The sequence below is a fragment of the Streptopelia decaocto genome (genome assembly GCF_964273445.1).
Source record: "Streptopelia decaocto genome assembly, chromosome: Z".
Taxonomy (NCBI): Eukaryota; Metazoa; Chordata; class Aves; order Columbiformes; family Columbidae; genus Streptopelia; species Streptopelia decaocto.
This window is the reverse complement of record NC_138657.1, coordinates 7,727,940-7,742,606: the sequence shown is the minus strand read 5'-3', so window position 1 is coordinate 7,742,606 and position 14,667 is coordinate 7,727,940. Positions and strand designations below refer to the sequence as shown.

At 38.9% G+C, this 14,667-nt stretch overlaps 1 protein-coding gene across 3 annotated transcripts in view; it reads left to right on the top strand.

The window, feature by feature from the left end:
• RASGRF2 (Ras protein specific guanine nucleotide releasing factor 2) overlaps positions 1-14,667 on the top strand; it is a 125,934-nt gene that overhangs the window by 72,206 nt on the left and 39,061 nt on the right. For 2 of the 3 annotated variants that reach the window (XM_082075209.1, XM_082075211.1), the window contains 2 exons: positions 3,799-3,927; positions 5,211-5,300. In XM_082075209.1, coding sequence (XP_081931335.1) covers positions 3,799-3,927; positions 5,211-5,300 — 219 coding nt within the window. The remainder of the gene's footprint in view (positions 1-3,798; positions 3,928-5,210; positions 5,301-14,667) is intronic. The other variant, XM_082075210.1, reaches the window with a different exon arrangement.

Genomic DNA, 14,667 nt, shown 5'->3' with positions numbered 1-14,667 from the left:
GAAGGCTGTGCTGCCATCCAGAGACCTGGACAGGCTGGAGAGCTGGGCAGGGAAAAATTTAATGGAATATAACAAGGGCAATTGTAGAGTCTTGAATCTGGGCAGGAACAACCCCAGGTTCCAGTATAGGTTGGGGAATGACCTATTAGAGAGCAGTGTAGGGGAAAAGGACCTGGGGGTCCTGGTGGACAGCAGGATGGCCATGAGCCAGCACTGTGCCCTTGTGGCCAGGAAGGCCAATGGCATCCTGGGGTGTATTGGAAGGGGGGTGGTCAGTAGGTCAGAGAGGTTCTCGTGCGCCTCTACTCTGCCCTGGTGAGACCACACCTGGAATATTGTGTCCAGTTGTGGCCCCTCAGTTCCAGCAGGACAGGGAACTGCTGGAGAGAGTCCAGTGCAGAGCAACAAAGATGCTGAAGGGAGTGGAGCATCTCCCATGTGAGGAAAGGCTGAGGGAGCTGGGGCTCTTTAGCTTGGAGAAGAGGAGACTGAGGGGTGACCTTATTAATGTTTACAAATATATGAAGGGTGAGTGTCAGGAGGATGGAGCCAGGCTCTTCTCGGTGACAACCAGTGATAGGACAAGGGGTAATAGGTTCAAACTGGAACACAAGAGGTCCCTGCTGCCCAGGGAGGTTGTGGAGTCTCCTTCTCTGCAGACATTCAAACTCGTCTGGACACCTTCCTGTGTAACCTCATCTGGGTGTTCCTGCTCCAGCAGGGGGATTGGACTGGATGATCCCTGACATTCTGTGAATCTGTGATTCTGTGATATTTCTTCCCTAGTGCAGGCTGTGATGTATTGTCTGTTTCCACCGCTTTCTTGCTTCTTTGTAGGTATGGCAGAATGACCTTGTCAGTTTTCACTTCAGCAGAGTGTTAAGCAGAACAGCAGAAGGAAATATTTGATGACAGTCTTGTTTCCTGAGTGAAAGATTTTGGAGTTGTACCATTGCAACACGAAGTAAAATATTACGTTAAAAAGAAGTAGGGATGTAAAGACATATCAGCTTTAACATGTTACATAACAGGGCTGGTTTTCCAGAGAGATTTCATCGCTATAATTCATGTGATGCACTTGGTACTTTGGTGAGATTTATAATACCTGGTCGTTATCCATCCAGAAGGTAGATGTCTAAATGAGATTCATTACTCCTGTGCAAAAGCCTGTTTTCCTCTATGGATTGTGCAAGGCACCTTGGAATAGGTACTACTTTCAGAAGGCTAAAGTCAGTTGATATAAACCTCACTGTGGGCATTTCACAGAATCACAGAATGTTAGGGATTTTAGAATGGGATAATTGTATTTGGATGGCAAATAAAGTAGCTCTAATCTTACAGGATGAATTACAATAGAAGTATGTAGTAATTTTTTTGTTGTTGTTGAGTAAATTTAAAAATGCTATTTTATTCATAAAATTCACATTTAGAAATGGTCTTACATTGCCTGATTTGCAGTCTGAAGAATTTGAACTGCAAATCTGAGCAAAATGTAGCTCAATTTTAATTGAAAGTACTGTAACATTGAAAACTGATAAAAACCAAGAGAAAAGAATTAAAATATTACAAAACATTAACTAAGAAAAATATGATTGAGGTGTTATTTCTACTCCTTACTGGTGAACTAAGTGTCTAGGTAAAAAAATCTGACATTATATTATGCACAGGGATTGTTTTCACAGAATGTAGTCTACTGTTTAAAAAAAATTCTTAACAGGCAAGCTTTCCAACTTAGCATTACAGGAGTCTATGCTTGCCCTTGCTTTATGCTTTCATAAAATGCTGTTTGGCTGTTACAGTTAATAATTGTATTTCTGTATGCTGGATGTTTTAAATGAATAGCATAACAGACTACATATATGTAAAATACAATCTTTAGCATGTAGAATTGGAAAAATTCTTCTTGTGAACTACTGTAACCAGATTCTAATCAATGTGATGGGACAGCATGTCCCAAAATACAGGCCAGGCATTAAAATGAAGTGTACACAGGTAACTGCGGTGTTAGGTGTAATGTTTTCTGCTCTCCCCTGGAAAGTAAACTAGTAAAGAATAGGTTACTCTGGCCCAGTGTTAGCACTGGGCATTGTTGCAGAGATACTCAGATTTTGCATTCCAGTCTGTCAAAGCTGGACGTGTCATCTGGGCAGCATGAAGAGCATTAGGAAATGGCAAGAACCTCATATACATGCTAAATTGCTGTCTGTGCAGCGTCTCCAGTCCCTTTGGGGATTTCCTGCTGAACAGTTTGCACTCAGTTTGGAGGAATTTGCAACTAGATGGGTCTGTTCTGCAGGGGAAAGTCCCTTTGTCACCCACCTGCATAGAGCATGTTGAGGAAGAGGAGTAACTTTAAAAAGAAATCTCACAAGGAGAATGGAAATGGTAGTAGAAAAACTAAAAAAAATTATAAACTGCATGTTTCCTAACATATGTAATGTATTTCATTGTTTCTGACGATTACTGGATAAGGAGGCTAGTTCTACTTAATCAGGAGCCATGACTCCATTGTAGCTAATACTGTTGCTCTAGTACTGCCAGATTCCCGGTAAAAATACTATGGCTTGCTCTAAATCAAGTGTAACCGTACAAATTCTGTTTCCCAGCACATATTATTATGGTGGTTGTTGCTCTTCTTGAATGTTGTCCATTTACGTCCTGGAATTTCTACCTTCTTCATCCACTTCTAAAGTCGTTATTTGCTTTTGAAGTTTTTGTTTTCCAAAGCTTTTGTTTATACATATATTTATATATACAATACTTAGGCTTCAGACGCAGTTGTCATTCATATGAAATGTAGGATATATTTTGTGGGCTTAAAATTTCTGCCATTCTTTTTTTTTTTATTCTTCTAGTAGAACTCCTCCATGGAGTAATCTACTCTCCAGTGCTCTTTGGCCATTTTATTGGGCAGTTTTTGATTACACATAGTTATCCAACAAGGATTCCTCTCCCTAGCTCATCTAAATACTGTGAGGTCCAAGTATCGTTACAGCATGTGCATTTCACTGCATATTCTGCTGAGTTAAAATGCAGTCTTAACCCAAGCTATTTTTAAAACAGTCAACTTGCTGGTTTTCACCAAGTTTGTTATTTATGAGCTTTTGTCTAGCTATGTCATTGGTACGAAAGTTTCCTAGTCCTTTAACTCCGTCCAAAGGATAATTATTGCTGAGTCTTCTCATTTCAAAAATTTAATGGCAAGTTCAAGAAGCAGTACTGTTTAAAAAAACTATAAACCACAGATTAAACATAACCAACCCTGTGTTAGATTGCATTTCGTGGTATTAGGTTTGTATTGAAACATTGGTATTAAGTGCTAATGATTAATGGGACACTTTTTAAACATGACCTTTCAGTGAATCCCTCTTTGACATATATATTCTTTTTAATCAATGCAGTACAGTTCATATTGCTCAAAGTTGATCACTAGTAAATGTTCTGTCTTTTGGTGTTTGTAAACTAAGAGTCTTGAATCACCTGCATATTCTATAATCTCTGCAGAGGTACTCCATACCTAAGGCAAACTAATCTGACTGCACTCTGTGCTTTAAAAAAGCAAATATTAAAGCTCCGTGCTGTAGTTTCCTATGGCCTCTGGATATTTTTGAAGAACACTTATAATTTAATAATAAATTAATGTACTATAATTAATTATATATAGTATAGTATATATTAGTAGTATAATATAGTATAACGTAACAATATACTGTAATATAACATAATGTAATGATATACGTTAGAGAGTTGTAAATTATTAATGGTCATCCCAGTATTAACATTTATTCTCTTTTAAAGCAGCAGTTCTAGAATCTGTATCAGTGGACCGGACAATTCCTGAAAGCAGCTCAGCCGTGGACACTACAGAGCTTTCCCCGTGTAGATCCCCTTCAACACCACGTCATCTCCGCTATCGTCAACCAGGAGGTAAGAACCTGATGGTTCCTGCCTCTGTCAGTCACTTTAAAGAGTTTAAATACTGTAGCTTTAATCTTTGCAGGATATTAGAAAAGAATAATGTTTGAATGTGTTTTGCTTGTATTTTTCTTATTACTCACGTATTAAAAAAACAGTATGTGAATTACACTAGTTAATTTGTATAGTATAATAAGGGACTTCAGTATGATGAAATGTTCTTAAATAGCTCGAGCAGAATGTGCCCAAGTTCAGGATTAATATTGAGTCAGTCCTATTCTCACAAAACTCCCAAGACCTGGCAGATTTTTTGCAGCTACTAAGAGGACATATTTCGGGCACTGCACGAAAATGAAATATACAACCATTATTGTCAATGGGGAGTGACTGTGTCTGTTTCTCTGTATAGCACTGAACATTTACAGATGGTGTCACATTATTCGTTCCAAAATTCGAATAAACTGCTTAACTGAAGAGGAAAAGTGAGAGCTGGAGCTCCTCAAATAGCTCTCACATGGCTCTTTGAAATCATTAACAGAGCAGTGAGCTACATCCGTGAACGTTTAAAACGCTGCCGTCTCATTCAAGCCAGATTTCTAGGCAATTATTTCATGCCTGACATTAAAACAACAAAAACAGAGCAGAGTCTTCTCAAATGTTAAGAAGTTTCTGAGGCACTTTATTTTTAAACCAATAGTAATCTTCTGTTATTGAGCATGTTTGTGGTGAGATGGCAAGATTTGAGGGTTGCAAACGGCGAGGAACAGTGCCATGTTATCTGAGTACTAGTCAGAAGCAATGTTCACAGGACTCTATATAGAGAAAGTTTGATAAATAATGCAAAATGGTACTCATCCTAGGGAGTGACCTGGGAAAATACATGAATCTAGTGATCAGAAGCTGGTTAATATGCTTAGTCTTCCTGCACAATTTTTTGTTTAGGTTAATTTTCTACACTATTGGTTTTGTTTGTTGTTTTGTTGTTTTTTTTTTTTTCCATTTTCTGTTTGGTTACTGCCTGTTCCTCACCTTTGCAATGTCTTAGATATGTTTTTCTGTAGCAACATTAATGACACCAACCTGGAAATAAAACTTAAATCACAGGTATAATTATGATATTTTTATTTCCTTTACTATAAATTGCCTTTACAATAAAGTCCTCTGGCAATGAAAACATAAAATGTTCATGAAGTATAAACATTTACGAAGATTTTAAGTATTATTGTTGCTTGACTTGGAAAAATATGAGAAGTACGTAGAAGCTGTTAACTTTTCTCTCTCTGTTCCCTTTACAGTACAAACTGCTGACAACAGCCACTGTTCGGTTTCTCCTGCTTCTGCTTTTGCTATTGCTACAGCTGCAGCAGGGCACGGGAGTCCACCAGGTGAGAGAAATGTGCTGCAAAAAAAGAGACATAGCAAAAGGAAACCTAGGTCTGAAGAGGCAAATATTTCACAAGAACTTGCTTATCTGAATCCTAAATAGCCACTGATCTGTTACTTTAATCTGCTGGTGTTTTGAGTCTGGAATCCTGCCCTTTTTGTGGACGTTGCAGTGCAACATTCACAGATAATTGGAGCCTTGGCTTCCAGTTATGTGGCCATTATGGAAATATTTCTAATGTAACTCATTTAATTGAAATTGACCCATAAAAATGACTAAAACAGCTTGAGACAGACTGTTCAGGTACACCCACCCTGTTGCATTTCCTGCTGTGGCAGTTCGGAAATTTTGGCTAATGAAGCAATTTATGTCACCAAAGAGTAAAATTGTCTTTTAGGGTGTTTACATATCACCCTGTGCTGGGGAACTGCCAGCAACCATCACCATGTCTACTTGAAAAAACAAAATTATGACAGCGTATTCAAAAATATCTTTTAGAACAAAATAGGAAAGCTAATAAACAAGGACTGCATAGTGTACCACATACCTTCAAGAAACTCATGTGAGCTTTGTGCCTTTGTTTTGCAGACTCTAAAGAGATTGCCAAACTATTCCGAGAGATTTTGAACTATTGTGTTATAAACCAATGATATCTTTTCCTGCTGACATAAATCAGAATTATGTTTACCACTCCACATTTTCAGTTAATCATCTATTAGTTGAATTCCTGTATTCCATCTTTAATATTTCTAGTCCAGCCTACTACTGAAATATTAACATTTTACATATGTGAAATCTGCTGAACATCTAGGTTGTATGTTCCGTGTTTTTATTTTTTTGTATTCATTTGCAATTTAAGATTTTATATTGAAAATGGGCCTTTTTATGTCCGAAGTTGGTACGCATAAGAGCAGTTTACTTAACTACATTATTGCAAGAGTGTACTGTATGTTCCTTGGAAAACAGCTATGTTGTCTACTAACTGGAGGTATCTAGTGCAACTTAAAGCATTGATTTACTTTGAATTCACTTGCTGTCTCGCTCTGCATCCTTTCACATATTGATACCTTACACAGAGTCCTGTGCTGGATCATGTTACAAATAAGCAACTTTTTTAAAGTTCGCAAAATCACTTTCACCTTTCATTGACACACTCAAACTCCACATTAATTTTGATTATTTATGACAAAGCGTAGTTCAACTGTGAATTAACACCTGCTTCTTTTCCATCATAACCGCTGGAATATCAAGAAACTGCTTTGAAGACCCTAGTCTTAAAATCACTCATGAAATTCTGTGCAAGTCAGTAAATGGTCACCACTGATTTCAGTGAACTTTGTGTTGAGTGTGTCTAAAGTTGTGATCATTCGCTTGATGAGTGAGCAGGCTTCATGAGAAAATGATTTCTGGATAAAGGTGGATCAGAGCTCCTGTTACTCTTGAGTACTTCGGTGATCTTTGGATGATCACAGAGAGTAATGTTCAGTGTTAGGAGCTTTATGAACCTGTCACAAACACATATTTAGTGAATCTTTTCTGAAATTATTAATATCCTCTGCCGTTGGAATCAGACATTGCCAATGAATCAGCAGCACATTTTGCGCTATCAATTAATTCCAGTACATTTACAAATTGTTCAAAAAATCAGTAAGAATAAAAAGAATACTGCTTTTCTCATTAGGACAAACTCAGTTAAAAATTACTGCTTATATATTGCTGAAAGCACAGCTTTTCAGTATTTTTAGTGTTGAAGTATGAGAGAAAATAAAATCTACAAGTATGCAATCAATTGAAAGAACACCAAAGCGTGAGGATGCTGAAAAAGGGAAAAAAACAACATCCCTAGTATTCTCAAGTACTTTTTTCTGTTGCCGTTTAAGCTAATTCTGCATAAAAGGTCATTCTCCTGGGTTATGTAGAGAAATAGTAAGAAGGTTCTGCAGCAAATCTAACACGTGTGTGATGGGGAGTCTCAGGAGAGCTGGAGCAAGGCTGTCCATCTGCAATCAATATGAAAATTGAAGCTTAAACAGGTGAATCACCTGTTTCGTAACTTGATGCAATTAATCATGATGGAGATGGTATTAAAATTTCAGAGTCACGCAGTTCAAATTTTATTTCTTCCTCATGTATATGTTACCATAATTTTGTAAGGTCTGAGGCTTACAATAGATAGTTCCATTAAATGATCCTCGTGCTTAGCAGGAGCCAAAAAGGTGAAGAAACATCAGGAGTTATTAGGAAAGGAACAGACAACAAAGCAGAGAAGACCATTGTGCTTCCACAGTATAAATCCAGAATTTGCACATGTATTGTAGACTGTGTACAGGGGATAAGAACTAGAGGAGGTTGAGACTTTGCAGTTGAAGACAAGTGGAAATATGATGAAATGGCTTCTGTGCATTTGAAGTTTAGAGAAGAAATGACCTGAAGGGTTGATGAGAAAGTTCTGCAATATCATGGATGTCATAGGGAGAAGTAGTAGGCATTTGTTGCTTTTTCTGATGCAGGAGCTAGGAAGCATCAGATGAATTTCATGAGGCCAAGGTTCAAAACAAGTTTGTGGTTGTTTGTGGAACAAATAGAAGGCCAGTGAGATTCTGCTGAGGGACATTGTGAAGGGAAGAAACTCAAGCAGCTTCAAAAGTGGACAGATACCTGCAAGTGAGTAGTACTTAACCTAGCTACCTGCAAGTCATTAGTAGTTACCACACCAGCAAACTAGAAATGGTTCAGGAGTTTAAATCAGTTGGAGGTTGTGGGAGAGTATTAGGAGGTAAGAGTCATCTGTGTGTCTTCTGTTCTCGCTATTCCCTGAAGCCTTATGGCTGTTTTGTTTTGTTTTGTTTTCCTAGGGTATGATCTCTTAGCTCCTCTTAACTTTTTGTGTTCCCATTCTGAGTGTTCAGGGATGCATGGAGGCAGGTCAGCCACCTCATTGGAAAGCTCTATAGTCACTCTACAGAACCAGAAATGAAGAATACTTAATCATCTCCTGTGGAGAATGTTGGCCATAAGATTTTATAATGGCTGTCACCATGCAATGATAAGTTACTTGCTGATAAGTAAGAAAAGCTCTGACAAGCTCTCCCAGGGCGTGTGATGGCTTTGCTTATTATAAGCAATGGGGGGAACGCTGCATATGTTGGTCTTGCCTGCAGATTTCCTGAGCGCAGGTGACTTCATGGGAAGCCAAAATTGAAAGACTTTTCGGTATTTTGGTCTGGTTTAGATGTTGTTGTGCTTTCCCCTTCGAATGCAGCCTCAGGACAGTGCATGTTGGCAGCATTTTTGGTCTGCTCCATCCCTGCTCTGTGGGGATCGGTGCTGTGCGTCAGGGACCTTGACAGTTTTTCTCATCTGTTGGGTTCATTTGTTTTCTGAATGAACATGAGGTGCACCTGTAGGGCTAGCAGGGCCCTAAGAAGAGCTCATGCATCGGTAGCCCCACCACACCATATCCTGCACTAGCTTATGAGCTGCCAAAAAGGAGATGCTCCGCACCATGGTATTGCTCTGCGGCGTGCAGAGCTCCTGCAGGATATATGGAATCTTTATTTGAACCAGGAGAGTTGAGGTCCTTGTGCTCTTCAGCAGTTCTTTTTAACTCACTGGTTTTGTTGCTATTAATTTCAGTTATTTTACAGGTAGCTGCTTTTATGATGCCAAGCTGTATTACTCGTCCTATTGTCTAGTTGATCTGTCTAGCTAGATATTAATCTCTAAATATGTTAAACTTGTTTTTGTCTATTCTCTTCTACAAAATTTGCATAAAACTTGTTTATTTTAACAGCATGATAGAAGTAAATGGAAATATGAAGTGAAAGTAAAGAAAGTTAAATAAGGCACCCCAGACACACAGCATGGTGCCTGCCTGAATGAGATGCACAATAGGGATTAATAGAGAATGTTGTGTCTTTTACATGTCTTTTGTCCTTTGAGGGATGTGAAGGATGGCTGGATGGTTCATGGGTTGCTGCAGTTGTTCTCTGTCACCATTGATAAGTTGCTGCACACCTTCATTCCTTTCTCAACTTACTGAAATAGGGTAATAATATTAGTGCATTCTGTCATAGAAATTGACAGGTCAAAACCATTTTTATTCTGCAGCCTTACAGCTTTCTTTCATTGCAATGAAGCTTGTTCTTCAGCAAGGGGAGAGAACGAAGAGTAGTCATCCAGTTCTCATGACTGGATGTATACTAGTGCAAACTCAAATTGTTGGTTTATGGACAAGTATTCTTTACTTATTCTGAATTATCATTTTCCTGTTCTCATGACTACTTGTCATTGCTCCTGGCACTTCTATTCACCTATGTGCTTCTCAGAGTGGTAGATAAGCCCTAAGCAATCACAAACATATGATGCCTTCTCAGAGGCATCAGTTACTTGAGCCAGTTTCTTTCCCCCCATTCACATACCTCTAGAAAATTAACTCTTGATTTCTGCTTGAATCAGTGACAGCTTCCATAAGCAACACAGAGGTTATCTAGCAGCTCTCTTTCAATGTCTGCCTTACTCTTTTATGTGTGGAAAAGTTCCTACAGCATGTTGATGATCCCATCCTAATGAATGTCCTGTAAGCTCTTGGCTTTGCAATGAGAGTTAGGTAGTCATTAAGTGGAACTGCAGGGAGCTGCAGTGAGCTCCATCTCTTCAGGAGTGACTTCCTTCTCTTCTCTGAGATCCTTTGTCACATAGCTGGTGTCAAAGAAAGGAGTGATGTGGGAGAGGAACCTTCTGCCAATATACTCACCAATCGTCTGTAATTTTGCTGCAAACATCCTACAGTTGTTACAGAAACCGTAACAGCAGTATTATCTGTAGAGCACCCACACAAATCCTAGAACTAGATAAAAACCATTTCTATGATTTACTTCATCTGTGGATTGTAGAACTCGAAAATGTCCCTGGTTTATCTTTGTACAATTATTTCAAACATGTTATTACTTTTTTTTTTTCTCTCCTTAACTTCTTATTTATGTCTGTTGTGCACAGAATCAGAGCACTATCTCAGGATCATTAACATATCATGCACCGATTTTTAATGAAAAATATCTTTTGGTGTTCTTGCTCTGCATGCAGGTCCTCTACTTGTTAATACTCATAAACTATGAAGATGCTTTCTGTGATTAGAAGAGATTCAAACTTAAATTCTCTGAATAGTTGTATGGATGAAGCTAAATTAGCAAAATAATGCTGTTGTTTTTCTAAGTAATGAATAAAGTTAGAAGTACTTACATAAGCTTAGCAAACATATACATTTCTTCTCTGCTAAGCATGTCTTAGCATAACTTGAAAAAAAATAGTTAATGTTAAATTGATAATTGTGTTTTGAAACAATTCTATTTCACATAGGCTTCAAGGAGGCTGTTTTGACAAAAACTTAAATTCAGGATCTAAACTCGTATACTCTTTATATTTTTATATTCTTAGCAGATATTCTGAAAGAGCTTCAAGAAGCTTATTTCTTCCCCAACTCAAACCAGAGACCAAAAACCTCCCAACATGGAACAGAAGTGTTAGACAAGAGGCAAATACTTAAACCCAAACAAGCGGGTTGTTCCCGCATGAACATAGCAGCTTTATTTCAGCAGCCCTGTCATCCAGTTCTGAACGGGGTACGTCAGTATTTCCAGCGTGCAGCGTGCTTCAGAGCTGCCTTCCTCCCACAGCGTGCCCATCCACGCGGCAGAGAATGTACCGCTTTTCGCAAGAACAAGGAGCCTTATTATGGGAGAGGATGGGAGTGGGATGGAGGCTTGTGGTTGGCAGGAGAGCCTGGCTTCTTTAGCATAAGCGTTTGTTTTTTAAAACACATATGAAAGGGAGAGGGGAGAGTGAGAAAGACGTAGGGGGTAAAAAAGGTCTTTGGGGGAGTATTTCTGACAAACATGATTTGCACATAGGAAACTCTGCCCCATGCTAGCAAGGAGGAAGGATGGTTTTATTCTCTCTGACTTTAGTGATTTAAAGGAGCAATTAACTACCTGAAGCTTTGAAGCATCTACACAAAAATGAATCACTTATATACTACCACTTTCAGTTAATTTCCTTCACATATCTCTGGTGCTAAATTACCTTTGACTTATTTACCTGAGTATTGTTCAGGAAGAAGAATTTTTCCTGAACCTGCCGCATTTTGCAGCTTGTACACTATCAAAGAACTTTTCAAAAGCTCTCCCAAACAACCAACCTGCAAATCCATTCTTATACACAGAAAATAAAAACAGCTTCTCTTTTCACAAATCCACACCAGCCACTCAGAGAAGCAATCTTATTTTGAATTTCCCTTGATTTTAGTCTAGCAAGACTGATCAGCCTGTTTACCAGGCCGTTTTATGCTATCATCTGCTTTTCCACAGTTCTTACAATCTGTCTGCAGAAGTGAACAGACAGTCCTTTGCAGCTGCAGCCGATTCTCAACAAAGCAAGCGCAAAACCTGTCCCATTAATCTGCTAGCTGCAGCTGCTAAATGCAAGCGGTCTTCCTTCAAAGCACTTAAATATTCCTGTGCATTCAAAAGCATCTCCTGGTGACCCTTCTGTGCACTAACTCTGAGTAGTTTCCACTGTTGGCAGCTCATCTAATATAGTCTGTGAGTTCTGGATTGGTGCTCCTGCGGTCACATCACTGTCTATGGAGGGATCAAGTTCCTTTCTTAAACTTTGTTTAAAAAGTTAGTTCTATGCTACTTTCCACTGATTGTCAGTTATGTGTTAGTGCATTAATTATATGCAGAAGTTATGCATTAGTGATGGAAAATATGTACAGAGAAAAGCGTGCAATTATTGTATAGTATAAGTGTCTATTTATTTTGACCTCACTATTTTTATACTCTTGCGCACTGCCTAGGATAAAACACTGTAGGCCCTTTCTGTACTTTCTTTGACCACCTCTGGTGTAAAGCTGCCAAACCTCCGTTTCAGAGCAACTGAATGTAGTTGAGGATAAACAGTGTGGAAATACTTATGTGAAAGTGTCAGCTTTAAGAGCCAGTGATTTACATGAAAGTGTCAACATCAGGAGGCACTTGAAATGAATACTGCTCAGAGGTCCTGTAGGACTTTGTCTGCCATAACATACCATAACTGTAAGAGCAATAACAAATATAAATGGACTTTTGTAAATTACAGCTGTGGTTTGCAGAATGCCATCTCTCTTGACAGCTGGACAAGCACTGAAGTTGAGCCAGATGAGTCTTGTGAGCTCTCAGTCTGACAAACTTTATCCCTGCGTGATTACTCTCACAATATTAGATGGATGAAAATTAGCTGAAAGTAATAATTCATGTTTCACAGAGATCCAGATTTCACAGTGGATCATGTGTAGGCCTTTCCATTCTGATAAATCAGGCACAGATTGATTAAGGATGACTGCTTATTTTAAAATGCAAAATCAGCATAAGAAAGTTTAAGAAAAGTCTTTAGTGACAGCTGTGTAACTTATTTTAGGTTGCGACCAGTGGTGCTATTCCGCAGTCAGTCCAGCTACTTGCCAGCTCCTGTTGTCACAATATTTTTGTTTTGTTTGTTCTGGCATGAGCACTGATTGGAGTAATGGAATGACATAGCTTGTGCCAAATGGTACCAGGGAGATCGGATCCCACGTTCACTTTTTTGTGTCCATGTGTCTGTAGTTACTTGTCTGACTGCGGCAAGAGGAGGCACTGTCGCTGTACATACTGCTGCCGGGTGCATTCAGCACTTAAGCTGAATAATGTGACTTGGAGAGGTACTATGCAAAATAATGAAGGCATACACTCCCAGTGAGATCCCATTGATCCCTGAAATGGGAAACCATATAGAAACATACATGATGCTTTAATCAGATACAGTATTTTCTCACTGTCTTGCACACAGATTGATGCAAATATATAGTTCCCCATTCAAGGATAACAGTTGTACTGTTCAGGGAGTATTTCCCTGTGTCTGAACAGAGGAATAATAATGTGGCAGCTGATTTGGTATGGAATTTGCTAAAGATGAGAATTAGGTGAGGTTAGTAAGGGAAATTATTACTCTCTGTTTTTTTCCCTTGTGAGAGGGCAGGCAGAGAGCGATTTACTTGCTCTGGTGAATGTTACGTGAAAGTTGAGCGGTATCTGACATGGATTATACATTATGTGCATAGCCGGGTACTAAATGCTTCAAAGTGCATCGGTGAATACAAACTAACCTTTGGAAAAGTTTGTATTTCTTTCTGGCTTTGTACATAAATATCCATATCTAAATCAAAATGAAAATGTGTGTCTTTTTCTAGTTGATATTCAGTATGATGCCATAAACATTGCTATTAGTAATAATTACAGTAATTTTGCCTTCCAGTAATTTTCTGGGTTATAACATCTCATTCCCTGTACTGGAAAAGCTTTGTAGAACTTTTTCCTTACGAATCTGGGCCTGAAAGAAAAAAATATCCCAATCAATAATCAAGAAATTAATCCTTTTGAATCTGTAGCTTATCCCAGCAGGACTACTCTTCCCAGGAGTAAATTGACACAACTAGATTGCAAGTATCATGAAGTCTGTTACTAAGCATTTGAAAGCAGACCTTAATTTTAACTGTACTTCTTCAGGTCATGCGTTCCCAAATTCAAGATTGAATTTGAGGGCATCTAAGCCTCCTGTCAGAGATACAGGACATCATCGAATCATTGAAATAATTGTTTCAGGCATGCCTATCAACCCTGCATGCATTTAGACCTTCCTGAGTCCCCCCTTTCTATCAGGGATCTGAGATGCTTAGTTCCAAGAAAGAAAAGAGTTGGTGTAGGATTTGTTATACTCCCCTGATCCTTTACACAAGACAAGCAAGTTTTTTTACTTGTCGTTTTTGTTTGACTAATGGCTCTAGCCAGGAACTGTGAAAGTGAGCACTAGTTCCCTCTTGGGAACACGTTTTAATGAGATTCCCAGACCAATTTATACAAATGCAGGGAGGTTTGAGAAGCATTGAGACCTGAACACTGAGATTCCTTGAAGTTCCCCATTTCAATTAAAAAAGCTCCAGATGGGCAGTGCTCATTGACCTACTCTACAGCTGACACTTCTCCATCAAGGAAGGTTGTGTTACAAATAACCGCTGGTGTAGACCAACCCGCTTTCCTTCCTGGTGGCTGGAGAGTTGTCAGGAATTGCCCAAAGTTGTCCCCAAACCTAGAGGTGACCAGCACTAATGTGACCAACTCACTGGCCTGGCTGGGGGCTCATTGTCTGTGATTTGGGGGTCAATGGGGGCTGATGGTGATGTCTCAAGAGAGGCAAACATGTTTTATGTCCAGGCTGCATTTTTTACACTAGTTCAGCAGGCTGCTTTTGTGAGACATTTGTGTATGTTTTCTCCTGCCAGAGGATATTTCACTAGG